Source organism: Limanda limanda, chromosome 13 (genome assembly GCF_963576545.1).
Source record: "Limanda limanda chromosome 13, fLimLim1.1, whole genome shotgun sequence".
NCBI lineage: Eukaryota > Metazoa > Chordata > Actinopteri > Pleuronectiformes > Pleuronectidae > Limanda > Limanda limanda.
This window is the reverse complement of record NC_083648.1, coordinates 21,773,221-21,795,665: the sequence shown is the minus strand read 5'-3', so window position 1 is coordinate 21,795,665 and position 22,445 is coordinate 21,773,221. Positions and strand designations below refer to the sequence as shown.

The window sequence follows — 22,445 nt, the reverse complement described above, 5'->3', positions numbered from 1 at the left end:
AAACAAAAGGATATTCCCATTAGCAGAACGTTATGCTCTGTACTAATTTGCAAATATAAGCTTGATGAAATAATATGGTGAACATACTTATTACACCTGATAAATATTAGCATGTTAGCATTGTCTTATGAGCATGTTAGCGTGATGTCGTTACTGAGCCACTGACGATCTGCTGTTTATGCTTCAAAAGAACTTTTTTGTGTTGTCCTATTGACCTCATTACAGACTACTATTTACTTTACTATGCATGAGTCAGGCTTTGGACTGTTTCCCGTGGTGAATGACACCATGACAAACAAACCCACTGTTCCAATGATGTATGAAGCAAGACGCAAAAATCAATGATGATCCGCACCAGAGGGTCAAAGTGACTCACTGCAGATTTGTAATGTACACATGCACAGTGCTTTTAATGCATTGATCAGTCCACGTACACCAAAGCAGCATTTGTTGTTTTCTATCAAGCACAATGTTATCTACGTTAAAGTTCAGCTCAGGATACAAGCAGGCGGCCTAACCAACATCTTTTATGCGAGTGGCTGCTCAAAGTCCAGACTGTGCTGAAGTAAGATCCAGCCGTAGTATTATTCAGTTTAGAGATAAATTAAGCAGAGGCAACACACATAAGCTTCATTTAGTAGTTTGCACTCCATGCACTGTGCACCTAGATGTAATGAGATGTGTACGTTTCTCTCTCACATTCACACACAACAACAAGACAGGTCCACTCACTTTATGGTCATTTTATTTCATCATATAACTAGTGTTTTGTGTACAAGTGTCACGTGACTTCTTTCATAGTCTTTGTGTTAAATGCACTTCTTTTTACCAATGAGGGGATTGTACAGATTTTAAAATGTGTCTGATCTTTTGGAGAACACCATTTTTTGGTGTGATCAAAACAGGAAACAAGATTTAAGGAAATCCACCCTTAGTGTTTTGACAGCATTAAAATCATTTGTAATAGATCAGGTGAGTGTGGTTTTATTTTGCATGGAACACAATCAGAGAAACCCTCAATACCTCAGGTGTGGAACACTTGGAACCCAAGCAATGAATTCAACTGGCTCTGTGCAAATTATGTTTATGTACACACAACACTCAACCTTAGTGGTAGTCTGCTTTCCCAGACTACTACACGGTATGACTTGTCACATGTTCAAGCTTGTGCTGTAACTAAGCATCTCCATGCTAGGGAACACCATGAGCGTAAAACCTGAGCGAGCTCCAAGCCCAAGCATCTCACAGAGCGAAGCTGTGTCTTCTTAGTGCAGATCAGTATCCCAACCTGTGAACTTTCAATGTCTGTCAAGAGAAGCATTTATATCGACACTTTAATCTTTCAGAGATAAGATAACAAGCATGAAGTGCCGTTCTCCTTTCACTTGACAACACATCCGAAGATGTTTAACACAGCTGATCCTGCACATTCCTTCTTTGGCTCAAGTCAATAGATCAAGTCAACTGCCAGCATCAGGACAAAACACCAATCAGTTCCTCCTCGTCATTGTCCCCAACAACCTGTGTGGGACTGTCACAGGTGGCCATGAGCCCGAGTCCCAGCTCTGCCAGCTCCTCACAGCTCATGTCAGTTGTCACCATGATCTTAGTCTCCAGGCGGTTACACAGAGTCCGGTATGAGGGTAACGGGTATCCCAGCTCTCTCAGGTACTCGTAGCCTTTGGTGCCGACTGCGCAGCGGATCTTTCGGGCCTTCAGGATGGTCTCGGGAGACCAGACGGCCCGACGGGAGCGCTTGGTGAGGGACAGGGCGCGGATCTGGTCCTCGTATAGAAAGTTCTGGAGGCCCTTCTCGATCCGGTCCAGCCGATAAAGACGTTTCTTCATCTCCTCTGCCTGGCAGACACAGAGAGCACTTGCTTAAACAGGGCTAGAACAGCTAATAAGCATTTCTCCTTTGATAGTTTCTTGCATCAGAGTTAGAGCTAACAGATAATTACAGTTAAGCAGGTAAATCCAGGTTGTAAATTACATATTTCTGCACCAAGGAAAAAAGTGTATCTCTTTTAAAGTATCTCTTTTAATTTACTTATCTTTATTGGACACTTAACTGCTAGTATATTCATCCTTGTTACCTCGATTTATGTTTACTTATATTTTATTGAATAACTTTATTATATACTTCTATTGCTTGTACCTTTATTTTATTATATATTTGTGTTGTAAATGATCTTAGTAAATCTTTATAACAGAACATTTTTTATTTTAGGATGACTTTCATAATTTAGTGGCGCTTGCACGATGACATGGTCATCCATCCTACCTCCTTCTGTAGCCTGGCAGTGTGCTGCATCTCCTGCTCCAGCTGCTTCTTGAGGAGTTGACACTGTGTGCACGGCTGCTGGTCCTCGCCCGTCATGTCAGCATCCTCCTCGTCCATGCCGGGCAGGGGGGTGCGCCGGGCATAGCCATGGTCCCCAAAGTTCAGCTCCTTCTCCACTAGAGACACAAAGCATTGAGTGAGTGGTACTGAATTTCCTGCCTGGAATCTGGTCAATTTTTTATGTCATGCCATATTTTCAACAGATTGCTCTGTGTTGTGATGCCAAACTTAGAACACTAAGATGTTCCAGGATTAATAACATGTATTTAACAAAGATGAAGGGTTTCTGATTATTTTCATTTGCCCAATAAACCTGGTATGATCCGTTTAAGCCACTAGGGGGCAGACAAGAAGCTGAAAACTACACAGCTCCCTCTTTCTAAAAGGGTTTTTCCATGCTACCAAGCAAAAATCATATGCGCACATTTAGCAGAAAAAAGGAAATTTTACTTACAATTGCAAGTATCCTTTAAAATCTGTTTTGGTCTCCACCAACTCCTGAGTAAAGCATGTGTCTCTACTCTGCTAAACGTTTGACTGCATTTATTGACAAGCGTCCGAGGATGGAGGCAAGGATCACTGTGTAGACTCTAAAAATAACAATTAGCTAAAAGTGACTAAATGCTCTGTAGATTCTTATTACACAGAGAATTTCAATCCACTTTAAAATGAAAAAACACCCAAAGAGTTTTAGGAGAAAAGCTTGGAAATGAATTACTGTAACAATACTAGGCTGTCTGTGGAGTAGTGAACTGGAAACAGCACATTTCCCAGCCCCTTAAAAGCTTCCTGAGAAAGCTGATGCGGTTGAGAACGTGGTGTGTATTCAGTTACCAGGTTCGGGTTTCAGGGGCATCAGGATGTATGGAGTGGTGACTGCAGGGTACGGAGGCTCTCCAACACTGAACAGAGTAGGGATGGCATTGGGCTTCAGCTTCCTGCCCCCGGCTGGAGACCTGGCTATCTCCTCAAACTGGCTCTGCTCAAAGTGATCCTTGGAGAATCAACGAAGATAAAAGACACAGACACATATGAACAGAAGTCAGTTTGGGATTCTATTGATCACTTTGAAATCACAACATGGTCTGGCTCCACTTTATATTTCAGGCTTAATTCAAAGGAAAGGATACCGTTATAGTTACTCTGGTTTTCGCTCTTACGCTTAGGAATAAACTCCCCCTCGATATCACCTCAGCAGAATCAATGCCTGTGTCTAAATCTGCCTGTTTGGAATGATTGCTCATTAGTGAGTCCTCCTCAAACAGTTCCACAATATACTGTGTGTGTTGATTGTTTGTGTGCAGAGCTTTTTATAAACAGTCTGTGGTGCATTATAGACTTTATAGTCAATGTTTACCCCTAACGAAACTGAATTGAAGTGAACTGTTCATGTGTCCGGCTTATATATACAGTGGTGGCCAAAATTATTAGAACACCTTTAGTATCTGACAAAATTTACCTTTTTTTGCCTCCAAAACATGATTTAATTTCATAATGTTCATGAAACATGCAGATGGTTGCTCTGAGCACAAACAAATATCAGATGAATTGAGTCCTACTGTTTTTATCCACTTTTAACATTAATATTTGGTATGTCCACCTTTTGCAGCAATTACAGCAGCACATCTCTCTGGCATAGCGTCAATATATTTCCTGAGAACAACACTAATTTTATTCCATTCCTTCTGAAACTCAAGCCAAAGGCTGATGTCTTTTTGACTCTTGTTGCTGTAATGATTTACTTAACTTGTGTTGTTTTTTGGATTTTCTTGAGGTATGCATTCCGTTAATTATTGATTGATTGTTTTTATCTGATTGTTTTATTTTGTGGGGTGTGGCTTTTCTATGATGTGCTAACTTTGCTACATACATACATGGTTCTTTAGGGCATCGATAACGCTTTAGACAAAAAGGGGCGTTTTAGGGAAATATAACTTTTGCTTTTATCCCAAATTTCCACAAAAGCTTGTATTCCTGGAACCTCAGGAGAAGGTGATTCCTTCCATTGAATACAGGTCATAGATGAGATCATACCAATCCTCTACTGATGGGGAATGTGGCTTCAAGCATTTCTTTGCGATTGATTTTCTTGCAGCTACACTCAGGATTCAAAATGGGTATTTACTTGTTTTATTACCTTTCAGAGTGGACTGCAGAAATTCAAAGAGAATTTATTTTCCAATTGTCACTCTTATGCCTGAGAGGACTTTACATTTGAACAGGCCCAGAACAAATGGTAGTGATTTGCTTCCAGGGAGCCACAGTTTGTTATTCTGATTATTATAATAAGACAGATCATTTGAATGTCATGTAAACAGTGAGTCCAACATGTTGTCAGTGCGTGGGGCTGGTTTTGGGGCTGGTACAGTCTCTTTTGCTGGTTGATGTTCACCTCGATCTCAGTGGGAACTCACCTGACACAGTCGGGAGTGAGCAGTGGGCTCGAAGTCTCGGCGACAGTTCACCACCCACTTCTTCTTCCGCACCGGGTCTTTGGGGAACCGGAACAGCTGCTTGCCGATGCTGGTGGAGTTGGAGCAGTTGGGAGCGGAGCAGCCTCCCATGGCAGCAGCAGGGATCAGGGCTCAGCTCTGGTGCAGCAGGAGGTGAAGTTAGCTTGTCTGGATCTGGAGCTCAGCTGGGGATGGGATCATCACTTCGTAGAGAAGTAACCACGCGTTGTAAAAGCGAGAAAAAGTTACACGTTCGTTAAGTGTCCCCTGGTGGAAACCGGAGTGCCGTCCTGCGGGTGTCTACATGGTATTTTAATTAATACAGGTCAAAGTAGTGAGTCTGAGGTAAAACCACTCTTACTTTGTTTGAGCCAAAATGGCGCACATCTCTTCGATGGTTGAGTGCAGTGAGGACTTGTTTATATGGGCCCGTTGCAAACGCCTGTCTGAAATGTTTTATTGAAAAGCATAACCTCAAAGTTTAATGAGAATTAAAACACCGCCTGTATAAATTATGAATTCATTATTGTTTTTATAAAATTTGAATCTTTTTTTACATGCATATAGGAACAAACTATTGTTTTGTACGCGCAGGCAGTAGCCCAACTGCTATAGGTTGTTTTTCATAGGACCCCCAGAAGCACGCTGACATGTTTATGGTAGAAGCTGCTATGAGCTGCCCACCCGAGTGAACATATGATCCAGTGTTATAACAATTACAACAGTTGTGAAGAGCCTATAACACGCAAAAGCAGCAAAGTGAGCCTAGTGGGCACAGAGCAGCTGAGAATGAAAACCTCTGCGAGCTAACGAAGCCTGCTAATTCTGAAGCTAGCACCGGTAGCTGCAGGACACGTTTCCGCCGCGGAAGAGAACCGCTGCGTTGGGGCGACCATGGAGTCTCCTATGGTTGTTCCGGTCATCGATGTCCAGAATGAGACCTTCAAAGAGCTCTGGCCTGCGATGGTTGTGGCCATGAAGACGGCTTCCTTCGTTGCACTAGACACGGTGAGTGAAATTGAGAGAGACAGGCATCAGCACTGGTTACCCTCCTCCTCCTCCTTCTCATGTGACGTCTAGACACAAACTGGCTGTGAATCGAAGGCACATGTAAACCAAGAAATAAGTGTTGTCTCTCTGTTGTTTTCCAGGAGCTGAGTGGTCTTGGGAATAGAAAGTCCTTGCTGGCCGAGTAAGTAAAGAGAGATTCTGTCCTCCTCTGCTCTCCTTCCTAACGAACATGGTAGTAGGCTGGCATGAGTGTAGGTGTCTGAGTCAGTCACTTCTCTGTGCCTGACCTGAATGATGGCGAGAGGTCAGAAGGCCTCTGCAGGAATCAGATCAGATGGTTTATGTTTTGTGTTGGGAGCGGTCGTCCTGTCTCTGGTGATGTGTTGAGACAAACCTTGAGAGTCTGTAACTCCTGAGGATAACAGACATGTAGTGACTGCGATTTGTTCTCTCCCGTTTGGTAAAACACTGAAATGCTTCAATTGTACTTTAAATAGTTCACCCTAAAATGAAAATTCACTCATTATCTACTCACCACTAAGCCAATGGAGGGGTGGGTGAAGTGTACACAAATCACTTTTGGAGATGCAGGGGTAAACAGTGTTGCAGCCGAATCCAATATAATTGAAGTAACTCCTGACCACTTCTTCAAACGTATTAAACAACAGAAAAAACATAAAATGCCTCCATACTGCTTGTGTGGTGTCACCCAACTGCTGACATTCAAATTTGACTCGAACGGCGTCATGTATACCATGCTTTTAGCCTGAATGTCTGCTGTGAACCAAGTGCAAACAGAGGAGGATAAAGGCTCCAGTATGCTTCTACGTATCCGTTCCACGGCGGCGAAGAGTCTTTTTGATTTTTACTTCTCCGACCACTGTACGTTGAAAGAAATTCACCGCCAAACCCATAGGTGGCGCAGCGGAAGACGAGCTCAGAGAAGCCTACCCCATTTGGGAAGAAGAAGTCCACGTGTGTCTGTTTATCTCTGTTAGCTTGCCTCCCACACACTGAACCATGGCAACTAACAGAACTAAATAAAGTGACACCCAGCGGGTCAAGATGCTGATGTTATCGTTTCTTAGCGCAGCGGTTCCCCGGTCTTGTTTCCGCTACATGTAGCCTCTGCTTGAGGCTACATGTAGCTAGAAGCTACACGGAGCTAGCTCCCCCCCAGCTTCCACACACAGTCAGCAGGGACTCCCGACACTAACTACTACCCAGTGTTTGCTTCTAACCTGACGGTATTATAGAAACAGTGTCATGATACAAGTGGAATTAAAGTTGTGAAGGCGGGTTTTTGCACTGTTACCACCGCAGTTAGCATGGTTGCTAGCCTAGCCTGCTAGCGCCGCTATGAAAGTTCGTTAGAACCGTATGTGACCGTGCACACATGGCGTCAGTGCTCTAACGAGCCACCGTCAGCCGGACAACTCCGCTGGCTTAACACACACGTCACATTAATCGTAGAATCGTAGTTGTGTTTGGGTTTGATGTGACACAGGGAAGGAAACAGGAAGTTGGAGGTCCGGAAATGACGTCGTAGGGAAATGACGTCGTAGGGAAATGATGTCGTTCGCGGACCAATCACAGCCAAGAGCTGTCCGTGGGCTCTCCGACATAAAGACGGACAGTTAGAAAAAATCAGAGGTGTACGAAAAGCTCTCCGAGGCGCTCGTAGAGGGCGTTCTACGACGGATAGGGCGGTCTTATCTGTCCGTTTTAGAAACGACGTAGAGGCATAAATTGGCCTTTACAGCGACAATTTGGGCTAAAAACTTGGATGACACCACAGGAGTGCTATGGAGACATTTAATGCTCTTTCTCTGTTTATTCTTTTGAAGAAGTGGTCACCATTGACTTCAATTGTATTGGATTTGGCTGCAACTCTGTTTACCCCTGAAACTCCAAAAGTGTTTTGTGGACTCAAACACTTCACGCACCCCTCCATCTGCATGGTGGTGAATAGATAATGAGTGAATCCAGGTTGGAATAAATTCATATCTCAACTTTGCAATATTCACTTTGCTATAGTCACCTGTCTGTGCAATATAAACGGTTAATGTGCAATCCATTCACTGTGAATGTCCTCCCACTGCGTATATTTCTCCTTGTCTTTAGCCTGTATACTAGTTTAATAACATTCATATGTTTTAAGGTTTCTATATATTTTTGTATATTCTTTACACTTAAATCTTGCATGTTATTTATTACTTGCTGATGTCTTCTTGACTCTTGTTGCTGTAATACTGCAAATTCCCCAATTGTGGGACTTCCTTCTTACTCTTATATTATCCAATTAAGGACATCTGAGACTCATCGATTAAATTATTTTATTCACCACTGTGAACACGAGCCACCTTCATCAGACATCTGTGCAGAAGATCTGTCTTCATCGCCCCTGAGTTCACCCTGACTCGCTTTGATGTTTCAGATCCATCGAGGACAGATATAAAGCCATATGCCATGCAGCACGCTCTCGCTCCATCCTCTCCCTGGGAATTGCCTGCTACAAGAAGCTGGACCTCAAGGTACCACAAGGCTATGTCTAATTAAGTGACTACACCCTGCAGACACTGGTGTCTAAATACTTTACTTGTGCTGTATATGACAGTGATTATGATATCATTCTAATGACATACAACTAGAAGAAGGCTAAAGAGATTGTTCTCTTGCATAATTAGATGAATGTGGGATATACTTTATCTTTAAAAGTCTAAAATTCAATTATCAGAAATGTAGGCCTTAAAAAGTCTTAATATGTTAACTTATGCAATAGTTGGGTCTTAATGACGTTAAGGTTCATGTAATGATATTTCTGTTAAATTAGTTTAATTTATAGATAAACGTTTTAGTGGCGTGCATAGTTTGTAATGTCTCTGTGTGTTGTAGTTCTTTCTCAACTATACAGATATGAGCAAACTTTAATTAAACTGTAGACAAGACCAACTTGGAACTGGCGACTGGGCAGAATTTATCTCAATCTGTAGTTTCCAAGATAATGTGGTTATTTTTGACTATACTCAGATATTTCTTCATATCTGTCCTACTTGACATTGGTCTCACATATTATTGATTATCCTTTAAAAAAATCTTGAACATAACAAATTGAAACCTGCATAAACCCTGCTTTAATACTCATGTTATGCCTGTGATGCTGCCCTTCAGGCTGCAGACACATACCTGGTCCAGGTGTATAACCTCACCCTGCTGTGTTCAGAGGAGTACATCATCGAACCCCAGTCAGTTAAGTTCTTGGTGCAGCATGGATTTGACTTTAACAAGCAGTATGCTCATGGAATCCCTTACTGCAAAGGCAATAACAAGGTGAGAATGTAATGTATAAATGCTTAATGCTCTTTTGCGTTGTACTGTGTGTCTGAGTTGTTTCATTTGGCCAATTTCCCCCATATTGCACTGGTGCCAACATAACACAGGACACTGGATCGGCTCATTGACCCTCCTCATGGTTTGATTGTCTCTCCTTTCTCTTTCTTCCTTCACTTTCAGGGAGCATCTGATCACCATGGGGTCCACATCAGGGCGTTATTCACTGAACTGCTGCATGCCAGGAAACCCCTGGTGTTCCATAATGGCCTCATTGACATGGCCTTCCTTTACCAGGTACCAGTATTATTCTTTCCTTCACTGGGTGAGGGAATTTCTTCAGCTTTTGATCAGTAGAACGTCTCCTAGCAACGCTGGTTAAACTCGTCAGTCAACCACTATCCAAAAGAGAAGAACAATTCAGATAAATGTGCAATCGCAGTAGTATCAGTATAGTTTAATATTTGTATTCTCTTTACTAGAGTTTTTATGCTCACCTGCCCGAGCGTCTGACCACCTTCACTGCCGATCTGTCTGAGATGTTTCCTGCTGGTATCTATGACACCAAATACATCACTGAATTTGAGCTCCGGTTCAGTGCCTCCTACCTGGAGTATGCCTATAAGAAGTGGTGAGTAGAGATTATTATTATTATTTTTATATGGAGTATAGACACTTATATCAGTATCAATACTTTGAAATGATCCAGAGATACAAACACTTGTTAACACTGTTTGATGTTTGAAAACAGCTTGAGATTTAGTGAAAATATATATTTAAATATCTGTATTATAACATCAATAGCAATTATTTTCAAATATTATATATTTTAATTTTTCATTATTGTTTGTGTGTATGGAAATAAATTGTTTGTGTATATTTTTTGCTATGTCAGTCAAAGTGAACAAGCTCAAAATGATGAATGTGTTGTGCAATAGGAGTAGACTTGACGTTGGCTAATTATTAATAATCATGAAATAGGATTATTAAAATAATAAAAATTATCTATCAAAAATAATTAAATTATTAATTGAAGATGATCAGTAATCAAATAACAATAAAACCACTAATGAGAAAATAGGAATTATCAATTAGAAAGTACAAGCTGTCAATTAACAATGATAAGGTTATCAACCAAGAATAATGAAAATAATTAGTCTAAAACAATAAAATTATCAATTTAAGAATAATACTATCTATATTAATAATTGAAAAAAGGGGGGGGCACCACCCTGGTTTCCCAGGGACCAACGATGTCAAGCTATAATTATCAGTCTCATAATGATAAATGTCAAATTAATAATGTCAATATTTTAATATTAACGATTACTTAATAAACAGTGAAGGCTTCTAAGTTCGAGCACAGGCGATCATAATCCAGCTGCAATCACATACATATGCACAAATAATCACAGACTACAGATACTTTAATTACAAAAGTATTTATTAAAAAGGGGAAATAAAGTTATAATGTTATTCAATGATTTATCATTTTAACAAGCTCCAATATTTCAAAGGTAAACACAGCAGCAGCACTTATCACAATTCAGAAAATACATGGACAACCTGCGGTCTACCTATGTATGTCTGTCTCTATGTGTGTGTGTGTCTGTGTCAAAGTGTCTCTCTGTGTGTGTGTGTCTATGTGTGTGTGTGTGAAATAAAGTTAGTGTTATTTAATGATTCATCATCTTAACAAACTCCCATATTTCAAAGATAACAACAGCAGCTTATCACAATTTAGAACACGCATGTAACCTCTGGTCCATCTATGTGTCTCTGTGTGTGTGTGTGTCTGTCTGTGTCTATCAATGTGTGTGTGTGTGTGTGTGTGTGTGTGTGTGTGTGTGTGTGTGTGTGTGTGTGAGAGAGAAAAAGAAGGGGGTGGCGATGACGCGTAGTGACATCACATCTAAGATGGAGGCCGATCATGATTCGTGGAATCAAGGCCTAAAAACTCTCAAAATGGCGGATTGACTACAAAACAAGATGGCGGAGCCGTTATGAATTTAGAGCCAGGATGGGAGGAGAGAGAGAGCGGAGGCGTGGCAATAATAGACTCAAAATGGTGGGTTAACTTGCGTTATTCAAGATGGAGTCTATGTTAATGACACCATGTGGCCGGAGCGCACACTGGTGGTCGTCACATGAATTACACAAAGGAAATTTTAGACAAAGAGAATTCTTATCTCTGCTTGGCTTTGGGGGCCGAATGGTTTCCAGATGTGTTCAGCCTCTCTAAGCATAGATTTAACTATGTGACATGACCTGTATTATAAATACAGGTCAGAAGTGTGTATAGGTCGGTTTAGAAGGAGAGAGAGAGAGAGAGAGAGAGAGAGAGAGAGAAAACATGAGAAAAACATGTAAGGAGAGTTCAAAGAAGCTCTTAAAAGTACACGCCTGAGATGAGTTAACTGTGATTCACCCCTCAGCCCTCAAGCGAGCGTTGTGGGCCGAGGTTCTGATCGGTGAAATCACTGCAGACTCACACAGACGTTAACAGTGCGTGGCTGGAGGCTTTCCTCGCGGCCTCAAGCACTAACACAAAACCCGGAAATGAACCGGAAGTAGCGGCTCGTCGTAGCCGGCTAAAACAATGAGACTCAGCGGTCTCGCAACAAATACAATCAAATGTTAAATAATATGCTACGTATCAAAACTAACATCTGCCCAGACAACATAAGCCTCTTACTGTGACCGTGATTTCGTGGGTTGCCTGCGCCTCGGCGCGAATCTCCCGGAAGTCCAGTGAACAATGTCTTGGCCTCTCAGGCGAGCTCCGGGCTCGGCCGCTGGACCGGAAAAGGAAGCGAATTATTCGTGCTGCCTTGACGGAATGAAACTTCGTCTTCTTCTGTAACAGCGGAGATCGTGCTGTTTTACAGGAACGGAGTGGATTGCCTCTTACTCCTCAGCGGGATGAACGTCGCGCTTCTGCAGGGGACGGCTGGTTTGAAGCCGTTTGTAGATCGTTGGAAAAAAGAAAAAGTAAAGTCTATGGAAGTGTGTGAGTCCGTCCAGCGGGGCACTTCCTGTTTCGATGTCTAATCGCCTCCTTAGTTACTGAGTCGTGTGGTTAGACCTCTTGAGGTCAGAAGACAACTTGAGCAGCGTGAAAAAAAGACGGACAAAGAGAGTCTCTTAAAAATACCGAGTTAACTAGTAGAACCCCGGAGGGGTTCTGTTGTCGCTTGGGCATCTGAGTGAAGAGAGAAAGAAGTCTGTGAGTTCAGCCCTTTTAAGTCATGTCTCAGGTGACTCCCCCCTGGGAGGAGGGGTCAGGGGTCAGTGTGGCCCTGCAGCCAATTGAGTTGTCAGGATTTGGCCCCCAGGGGCGGGCTTACCGTGGGGGACCAGGACGTGATCTTTTGCCACATGGAGATAAGGGCCCTTGCTGGATTTTTAAATGTAAGGGGTTACCCGAGCCTGGCCTAAGGTTTTACGACCCTTTGTTCTAAGTCGGATCACTGGGCCTTGCCCAACAGTCCCCCTTTGACCTGGGAAGTGGGTCGTTACCCAGTTTCCAGGGCACGCTAGGGTCGAGAGTCCAGTGATAATCCATGAGAGGTAATCCTTGAGTGGAGTTGAAGCATTGAAAGTTAGTTCATCATGAGGCATAAATGTCTTTGAGGCATGAGTCTAAACAGAGAGAGCTAATTGTCTGGGCAGACAGAGGCTAAACAACATATATTCTAAAACACGGCGCACATTTCAATTTCACATAATGCTTATCGGCAGTTATTGTTAACATACTGATGAATTTCGGTGAAGAGTGAAATGAAAGAAAAGTGGAAAAAGGAACAGAAGAAAATGTTTGAGTAGGTGCTGGTGTTTTGAGGTAATCATGTGTGTTATTCTGTCAAACCAAAACATTTAGAACGGCGAGTCACGTTCTGTTGTTCGCTAAGCTGTGAATATATGGTAAATCCTATTTCTAGGTTTGCAAATCTACAGATATTGAAATTTTTCTGCCAAGACTGAATTGCCAACTGTACCCGTGAGGGCTGCACAACCGTAGTGGTAACGACTTCAAAATCCTCAACGAGGTCTAAGGAGTTCACTACCTGAACATACGTTATACAATTTACTGACAGAGGGTCTAAAGCATGCAACTATTGATGGAGTGAGTGGGTTGAGCGGTCTTTGTTTTAAAATTGGGATTTCTTTCCCCCCCCTTTCAGATGTGGAGGTGAGAGGGGGTTTCTGGCAGCGCCTCGGTCCTTCCCAGTCATTGAAGTCATCTTTAGGAGTGGAGAAGGAGGGCAACTGCTTCTAGTTTCACCAACGGGGTTCAGTGTCTGGTCTCTTAGGGGAGCCTGGAGGAACACGTGGCACAATGTCTCTCATTGCTTCATCCACACATCTCCGTATTAATTCCTCTGTGCCAGGATGCATCCCATGTGTTGGATTTCGGTCACCATCACTATACTCCTGGTATTGATGAGGTTTCCTTTGGTTACAGCCCCTACTTCTCTGTGGAGAGGGATTCAGGTGCTGAGGTCGAAACTGTTTGTGGGGCTGGTTGAAATCCTCACCCCCTTGGTTTTGAGGGGCACCCTGTTGGAAGGGTCGTTGTTTCTGGTTCTCTTTGCTGGGGTTCATCTGGGCGTGGGGAAAGTTGTCATCTTCCAGCGCCGGGTCCACATGTGTTTGGACTTGAACTGCCAGAACCACGGTGTCGTCTTCGTTGAACCCTCGGTTGTCTGGGTCGAAGCGATAAATGTCTTTTTCAAGGGGCTCTTGCCGCCGGTTGCGGATTTCCTCTCTTTGAGGGGGTGCTGAGTCATCAGTGTCTTTTGACTCGAATGTGCCACGGTACTCATCTTCGTGGCCACCATCTCTTGCACCGGGGTTGGAGGACCATCCAGGACGCGACCGTGAGTCATGGTGCGCCTCTGCCTGAGTGGCAGACTGGGAATCTCCTTCAGCCCTCCAGGACGGAGTCCTTCCGTCGTTGTGATGTGGATCAGCATGGCTCCGTGCAGGATGTGTTCCTTCTGGCTGGAGTGGATGCTGTGTGTCCGCTGGACAGGCATTTGATGTTGCCTCATAGCGGTCCCAGGTCACTGCACGTCTAGGGGTTGAGTCCTGCTCCCCCTTTGGTGTTGAGTGGGTCGGAGCGGTTGACTGCTGGGTGTGTCTGGCCCGCCAGATCAAAGCTTCCTCTGCATGAGGGTTGCGTAGCTGTGCTCGCAGCTTTTCTCCCAGTGTCTCTGTTCCGCTGGCTCCACCGGGAATGACGTCAGCTCCTGGCCCTGTCATCAGGGATCTCAGCTTGAGGGGGGGGGGGGCAGCTCTGTTTGACTGTGCCCCCCTTTCTGCTGACCTTTGACCTGCGCGTGCTCCTGCACCGCCTGGTCCTGTTCTTTGCGGGTCTCGATATGCCGCAGGTAGGAGTTTTTCTCCTGCTCCGCTCGACATGCTGCTTGCATGGCTCTGAGCGCCTTCGCATGTTCTTGGGTCTGCAGCTCGGCTCTCTGCTGGTAGAGGAGTGTCAGTTGACCCAGAGCATGGGGTATTTTTGGATGCGGGCCAGTGGGGTTGATGAGTGCATGGACAGTTCTTGATCTTACGATCGCAGGTACTTATTTCATACTCACTCAACTCACTCACCGCATCATTAGAAAAAAAAAAAAATTACTCAGACTGGCTACAGTCTCTAATAGGACCTCTGGTCCTGAGGGAGCACTTGCCCCACGGTGTTACATGCTACTCATCTTCTGAGTGCGAAAAGGCACCTGGTGGACTGCTCACGCTTGCTTAGAAAAAGTGGGTAAAACACTTAATTAAAAACTACACAACAAGATGCACAGGTGAGCTTCACCCTGTGTCTATAAAGTGTCAATGAAGGATAGCTCGGTGGCTCAATCCTTAAGACCTAGTTGTTCAACAACTAGTCTTCTCAAAACTAGTCTCTCAAATCTAGTTTGTCTCCTTAAGATCAAAAAGCATGCAGAAAATCTCCTATAAAAATTACCAACTACTGAAACGCAGTCAGCAACCAACCAAAGTTACACAAAAGTCTGCTTAGCAAAGGGAATTAAGAATAAAGAAACTTCAAAGAGAAATTAGTTTCGAACCTATGTCTCTCTTCAAAGATTAATCATAATTATTGTGCATTGAGATGACACAACCACTTATGTGCTAGAAGCAACCAACCACGGATACACAAGGCACTAGTATACCTGCTTGGGACAGGTGCAAAGGGATTACAATAAAATTTTTCAAAGAGAAATAAATTCCTAGAATTATTTTTCTCTTTTCTTAAATTATTTATGATTCTTGTGCCTCGAGAACACAACCACCGATTGCAATCTGCAGCCAATTACGGATACACCAGGCACTGGTAAACCGGTTTGGTAAAAGTTCAAATGAATTAAAAATAAAACTTTGCAAAGAAGAATAAATTTCCAAAATTATTTTCTTCTTCAACAACGAATCATGATCAATACCAAATGAGAGAAAGCAAAAGTTTTGAAAAAATCGAACTTTCAAAAAATTTTAAATTTTTCAAAAAAATTAAATTTCTGGAAAAAAAAAAGAATCTGGATTATTGTACACAGTATTATGATACAGCTGGAGTTAGATCGCCTCACAGGGGGCACCATTTATGTTGTGCAATAGGAGTAGACTTGACGTTGGCTAATTATTAATAATCATGAAATAGGATTATTAAAATAATAAAAATTATCTATCAAAAATAATTAAATTATTAATTGAAGATGATCAGTAATCAAATAACAATAAAACCACTAATGAGAAAATAGGAATTATCAATTAGAAAGTACAAGCTGTCAATTAACAATGATAAGGTTATCAACCAAGAATAATGAAAATAATTAGTCTAAAACAATAAAATTATCAATTTAAGAATAATACTATCTATATTAATAATTGAAAAAAGGGGGGGGCACCACCCTGGTTTCCCAGGGACCAACGATGTCAAGCTATAATTATCAGTCTCATAATGATAAATGTCAAATTAATAATGTCAATATTTTAATATTAACGATTACTTAATAAACAGTGAAGGCTTCTAAGTTCGAGCACAGGCGATCATAATCCAGCTGCAATCACATACATATGCACAAATAATCACAGACTACAGATACTTTAATTACAAAAGTATTTATTAAAAAGGGGAAATAAAGTTATAATGTTATTCAATGATTTATCATTTTAACAAGCTCCAATATTTCAAAGGTAAACACAGCAGCAGCACTTATCACAATTCAGAAAATACATGGACAACCTGCGGTCTACCTATGTATGTCTGTCTCTATGTGTGTGTGTGTCTGTGTCAAAGTGTCTCTCTGTGTGTGTGTGTCTATGTGTGTGTGTGTGAAATAAAGTTAGTGTTATTTAATGATTCATCATCTTAACAAACTCCCATATTTCAAAGATAACAACAGCAGCTTATCACAATTTAGAACACGCATGTAACCTCTGGTCCATCTATGTGTCTCTGTGTGTGTGTGTGTCTGTCTGTGTCTATCAATGTGTGTGTGTGTGTGTGTGTGTGTGTGTGTGTGTGTGTGTGTGTGTGTGTGAGAGAGAAAAAGAAGGGGGTGGCGATGACGCGTAGTGACATCACATCTAAGATGGAGGCCGATCATGATTCGTGGAATCAAGGCCTAAAAACTCTCAAAATGGCGGATTGACTACAAAACAAGATGGCGGAGCCGTTATGAATTTAGAGCCAGGATGGGAGGAGAGAGAGAGCGGAGGCGTGGCAATAATAGACTCAAAATGGTGGGTTAACTTGCGTTATTCAAGATGGAGTCTATGTTAATGACACCATGTGGCCGGAGCGCACACTGGTGGTCGTCACATGAATTACACAAAGGAAATTTTAGACAAAGAGAATTCTTATCTCTGCTTGGCTTTGGGGGCCGAATGGTTTCCAGATGTGTTCAGCCTCTCTAAGCATAGATTTAACTATGTGACATGACCTGTATTATAAATACAGGTCAGAAGTGTGTATAGGTCGGTTTAGAAGGAGAGAGAGAGAGAGAGAGAGAGAGAGAGAGAAAACATGAGAAAAACATGTAAGGAGAGTTCAAAGAAGCTCTTAAAAGTACACGCCTGAGATGAGTTAACTGTGATTCACCCCTCAGCCCTCAAGCGAGCGTTGTGGGCCGAGGTTCTGATCGGTGAAATCACTGCAGACTCACACAGACGTTAACAGTGCGTGGCTGGAGGCTTTCCTCGCGGCCTCAAGCACTAACACAAAACCCGGAAATGAACCGGAAGTAGCGGCTCGTCGTAGCCGGCTAAAACAATGAGACTCAGCGGTCTCGCAACAAATACAATCAAATGTTAAATAATATGCTACGTATCAAAACTAACATCTGCCCAGACAACATAAGCCTCTTACTGTGACCGTGATTTCGTGGGTTGCCTGCGCCTCGGCGCGAATCTCCCGGAAGTCCAGTGAACAATGTCTTGGCCTCTCAGGCGAGCTCCGGGCTCGGCCGCTGGACCGGAAAAGGAAGCGAATTATTCGTGCTGCCTTGACGGAATGAAACTTCGTCTTCTTCTGTAACAGCGGAGATCGTGCTGTTTTACAGGAACGGAGTGGATTGCCTCTTACTCCTCAGCGGGATGAACGTCGCGCTTCTGCAGGGGACGGCTGGTTTGAAGCCGTTTGTAGATCGTTGGAAAAAAGAAAAAGTAAAGTCTATGGAAGTGTGTGAGTCCGTCCAGCGGGGCACTTCCTGTTTCGATGTCTAATCGCCTCCTTAGTTACTGAGTCGTGTGGTTAGACCTCTTGAGGTCAGAAGACAACTTGAGCAGCGTGAAAAAAAGACGGACAAAGAGAGTCTCTTAAAAATACCGAGTTAACTAGTAGAACCCCGGAGGGGTTCTGTTGTCGCTTGGGCATCTGAGTGAAGAGAGAAAGAAGTCTGTGAGTTCAGCCCTTTTAAGTCATGTCTCAGGTGACTCCCCCCTGGGAGGAGGGGTCAGGGGTCAGTGTGGCCCTGCAGCCAATTGAGTTGTCAGGATTTGGCCCCCAGGGGCGGGCTTACCGTGGGGGACCAGGACGTGATCTTTTGCCACATGGAGATAAGGGCCCTTGCTGGATTTTTAAATGTAAGGGGTTACCCGAGCCTGGCCTAAGGTTTTACGACCCTTTGTTCTAAGTCGGATCACTGGGCCTTGCCCAACAAATGATTCAGAATGGCTCCATGTCTCCATTATGTCTGGACACCTATTATGCTTGTATCATTGCTGTTTTACCTATTTGTTTTCATCAGTTATAATGTTCTTCATGTTCTGTCCTCCCCCCTCCAGTAAGCTGGATACCAGTCGAAGTTTGACCTCTGCAGGGAGTGGGCATCATGTTCATGTCGAGTTCTGTCATTATGCCGGTCAAATGTCCAGCTACGTGGACTACAGAGTGTGTCCAGTTGTAGACTCTCATGAGGGACAGACTGACATCTGCCAGCGCTTCTCTGTGAGTTTGAACCTTTTTTTTGACTTCTACTTGTGTCTTACATGTAGATCTTCGTCCTATCTGGTTTATCTGTAATGACGATCAGGTGTATATATTTATAGTTTGTTTTTCATGAAATGAAGCTGAGTTTGTTTTATTCCTATTCATATGTGTGGCTGATACGTTTGAATGATTTACTGAACTGAACTAGTTTTTTCATATGTTGCCTTTTGGCTGTTTCGGAGGTCCATTATCCAATCGACACAATCTGCAGAACCAAGTTCACAACTCTCAAAATATAAGCTCTGTAATTTAGCTTGATATAAAGCATTGCAGCAATAAAAGGAGAGATGTGCTTTTACCTTGAAGACAAATTGCCTCAGAGGGAGTGATTCTGTGAATATAATGATATGGCGGTTTGACCCTGTTGCCTACCAATGCTGTGGTTTCTCCGAAGGTGTAGAAGAAGACATGTTCAATTCGGTCCACAGTGACACAGCTTGATGACTGTTTATTCCCATTTTATTAATATAGAATAATATTCATATTATTCATATTAACTGCACTTTCCTTGACCCTTAGAAATACACCTGCCAAGTGTGAAGCAGATAAGATGTAAGGTTCACAAAATAAACGTTCCTCAAACAGACCAAGAGACGTTTGTAGAATTAGTTGGTACATACCCTGAAGAAACTTTAAATCTGAAGTGACATTTAACAATCGAATGTACTGAAAATAAGGGGCAGAAGAAAAGATAAAATACTTTTTTTTCTTTTCTGTCAGAACAGACAAGCCATGTCGATTTGTATTACGTCCTTAAATGTACCGAAAATTCCGGACTATAGAGCACACCTATATATAGGCCGCACCTGCTAATTTTTAAAAGAAAAAAGAAATTGTACATAAATAAGCCGCACTTGTCTATAAGCCGAAGGTGTCCCCGTTGAAACATGAGATATTAACGCGGCAAGATGTTACAGGAAAGATTTTTTTACACTTTTAATTAAATAAATGCCGGTAACATCCACAACTACATACATACCGCAAATGCTTTTTTTCAGAACAGTGCTTTTAACAGTACTAAAGTTGTCTTCCTCAGTATCGGAATTGAACAGCCTTAAGGTATGTAATTACTTCGTCACACATTTTCTCGGCGAAAATATAGGAACCGGCCAGCAAAAGTCATTAATCACTATCGCCATCGTCCTCCTGTGAACTAAAACCATTGAAGTCCTCTTCTTCAGTTTCGTAAAAAAACACCCTCAGTACTGCTTCGTTGCACTCAGTCTCTCCTTCCTTTTCGCTCTCAATGTCACTTTCCTCCCGAGGCAAATCCGGCCTTGAGCTTGCACTGTCCTCCTCATCACGCAGCAGTCCAGCCTTTTGGAACTCGTTGGCAATGGTGGATTCTGACGATTTTAAATGTGTTGGCGGCGAGAAGCTTGTTGGCCTATGAAAATCCATCAATTAGCCACATAGTTGTAAAAGCCGCAGTCTCAAACCGTGTGAAAAAAATAGCGGCTAATATGCCAGAATTTACTGTACGTCTTTCAGCGCCTGAAAACTCTTTAAACATTGGACACACGTCCAGTCTGGTAAAAAATTACATGTTCTATTGTTCTCACACATGGGCATGTCAAAATGGCTTGAGTTTGCCAATTTACAGTTCTAAAAATCAGCGACCTTTCTGCCTTTGCCAAGATGTATGAAATGTTGGAGATAGGTCTAGTAGGGGCGAAGGTCTCTTGGAACCATTCCCTTAACCCAATATTAAAACCACCATCTCTACTCAATTGGTCAAATTTTGACCATTTCCGCAGCTTCTGCTTTGATAAAGTTGTCCTAAGACATTAAGTGAACATTGAGTTTTTCAGTCTTATCTCAAGACTTGAGATGAATTTTCTGACTAGTGTGTTTCCATTGTAATGTATGTTGCTTGAACTTTAAGTGTATAGAAATGTTTTTATTAAATTCTCTTTGTGTTTGTTTGTATTCGTCTGACAGGCATTTGGCTGGTGTCCGAATGGTACCCAGTGTCCATTATCCCATGACACTGACCTGATCATCCTCCAGGATGAGAAACATGTGGATAGCAAGAGAAAAAAGAGGAAGAGGCAGAAGAAGAGAGATGGAGGAGATGCAGCAGAGGGATCCTCCATATTTGATGGTGCCCCTACAAACAAAAAATCCCACATGGAGGTGGATCAAGAAGAAACAGACGACCAGCAAAAGGCAACTCCTGATCTGTGCCCAGAAAATGTGCCACCAGTGGACAGTAATGGAAACACCGAACAGAGTGAAGGGGAGAAGATGAGCACAGAAAGCAAGGGGAATGGAGTTTGTGAAGACAACACAGACTCCAGAAACTCTGTAAAAATAGCCCCAACTGATGAGACCAAGATGAAAACCAACACAGAAGACAGTGTAGAAAGAACAACAGCAGATAAGGGCCAAGAGAAGTTCATTGACCTATCAACTGGGACGGACGCTCAAAAGAAGAAAGCCGAGTCTGGAACTCATAGAGCGGGCTTTGATGCCTTTATGACAGGATACATCTTTGCTTACTCACATACGTTCGTCAAAAATAAAGAAGCAGCAGCTGTAAAGGAGGACTGCAAGGAGGACGAGGAGTTGTGGCTTCCTTCCTGTCTCAATAAGGTTTATCTCAGTGGAAAGGAAAATGCTCTCAACGTGGTGAAAAGCACCTTCGCTAAGTCATCCAAGGCCCACGTGCAGAAGATGGAGGTGGTGTGGGGAGGGAGAAAGTAGTGTGCACACTTACACACAGGAGGGCAGTTGTAGTTTAAACAAGTGGAAGTTCACAATCTAAGTTTGTATTCATACCAGCAGCACAGCTCTATTGATGACAATTTATTTTTCTACCACTTTGATCCAGACTGAAATATCTCATTAAGTTGCTGTAACATTTTGGGCCTGTTATGCCCATTAGATGAACCATCCTGAATTTGGTGGTCCACTGGCTTTTTCCCTAGGTCAACCATGAGCTTTACTTTTGAGTTTGTTGGGGAGATATCTTGGTTACTTTTTAATGTCCACGTTCCCATCAGGCAAAATTTTAAACCCTTTGGTTATTCCCTGATGCTTCATGTAGAACCATGAACAAGTTTTAATTTGTCGGATACTTATTCACGATCAAATCCCAGCAAAACTAAGTATATTCTCAAAAGCGTCCGCTTTCTTTTTTGTTGATCAATAAACGTTGGCATGCTAACGAGCTAAACTGCGATGGTGAACTAATTGTACTTTCATTGTGAGCGTGTTAGCATTTTAATAAAAATTTTGTTTTCATGCGTAGCCATGTTTGTTTTATGATCCCATAGTTTTTATTTATCTGGCAGTCCTGTTTTTTTTACCTTAGGGATCAAAGTGTAAAGCTAAGTGCCTTTAAGAAAAGAGAGGATAATGGCCTTAGTGACCTGATTGTAAACCCATCATTAAATTGCAATTCAGATGTTTTCCTTTCAATTGAATAAGCTGTTCTGAAAACAGTGAACAAGAGAGATGAAGACTTATTCCAGATTTTGTACAATTACCTCTTTCTGAAATAAAACAAACTCATGATTTGTCAGTTCCTTTTATTGACGTCACGTATCACGTATAACGTCGGCCAGCAGGAATGCTACAATAAATTATAAATGTTTATTCTACACTTAGTATCGAAAACGGAAACTTCTTTAAATGTAGAAATTAACTTGTTTGCTGCAGTTTGTGCTGTGATGAGCTGCTCTGCTCATTTTTTTATTTGGACCACAGGTCGGGCTGTTCCTGCTTCCTTCTCTCCTATCGTCTCTCCACCGCGAGGGTAATCAATGACAGTTGCTTGGTTAGTGACCATTGGTTGTACACT

General features: G+C 42.4%; 2 protein-coding genes across 2 annotated transcripts; one reads left to right on the top strand and one right to left on the bottom strand.

Moving 5' to 3' along the window:
• Positions 1 to 968: 968 nt before the first annotated feature.
• si:ch73-382f3.1 (uncharacterized protein LOC100151273 homolog) lies at positions 969 to 5,200 on the bottom strand. The gene is made up of 4 exons (XM_061084317.1): positions 4,759 to 5,200; positions 3,179 to 3,338; positions 2,285 to 2,460; positions 969 to 1,857 (listed from the first exon to the last, which is right to left on the bottom strand). Exons 1-4 carry the CDS (start codon positions 4,906 to 4,908, stop codon positions 1,474 to 1,476), a joined length of 870 nt encoding a protein of 289 aa, XP_060940300.1. The 5' UTR covers positions 4,909 to 5,200; the 3' UTR covers positions 969 to 1,473.
• toe1 (target of EGR1, exonuclease) lies at positions 4,773 to 22,161 on the top strand. Its single transcript, XM_061084316.1, has 8 exons — positions 4,773 to 5,805; positions 5,949 to 5,989; positions 8,246 to 8,342; positions 8,980 to 9,138; positions 9,322 to 9,435; positions 9,621 to 9,769; positions 18,436 to 18,598; positions 20,582 to 22,161. Exons 1-8 carry the CDS (start codon positions 5,692 to 5,694, stop codon positions 21,344 to 21,346), a joined length of 1,602 nt encoding a protein of 533 aa, XP_060940299.1. The 5' UTR covers positions 4,773 to 5,691; the 3' UTR covers positions 21,347 to 22,161.
• The last annotated feature ends 284 nt before the right edge of the window (positions 22,162 to 22,445 follow it).

What these genes read in the sequence shown, in the direction of transcription:
- si:ch73-382f3.1 (XM_061084317.1), bottom strand. Translation starts at nt 4,908, where the DNA reads ATGGGAGGCTGCTCCGCTCCCAACTGCTCCAACTCCACCAGCATCGGC. An exon ending in CTCACTCCCGACTGTGTCAG is followed by an intron (nt 3,339 to 4,758) that starts GTGAGTTCCCAC and finishes TGATTCTCCAAG; the next exon opens with GATCACTTTGAGCAGAGCCA. An exon ending in GCCCCTGAAACCCGAACCTG is followed by an intron (nt 2,461 to 3,178) that starts GTAACTGAATAC and finishes TTGTGTCTCTAG; the next exon opens with TGGAGAAGGAGCTGAACTTT.
- toe1 (XM_061084316.1), top strand. Translation starts at nt 5,692, where the DNA reads ATGGAGTCTCCTATGGTTGTTCCGGTCATCGATGTCCAGAATGAGACC. An exon ending in ACATGGCCTTCCTTTACCAG is followed by an intron (nt 9,436 to 9,620) that starts GTACCAGTATTA and finishes TCTCTTTACTAG; the next exon opens with AGTTTTTATGCTCACCTGCC. An exon ending in ACATCTGCCAGCGCTTCTCT is followed by an intron (nt 18,599 to 20,581) that starts GTGAGTTTGAAC and finishes TTCGTCTGACAG; the next exon opens with GCATTTGGCTGGTGTCCGAA.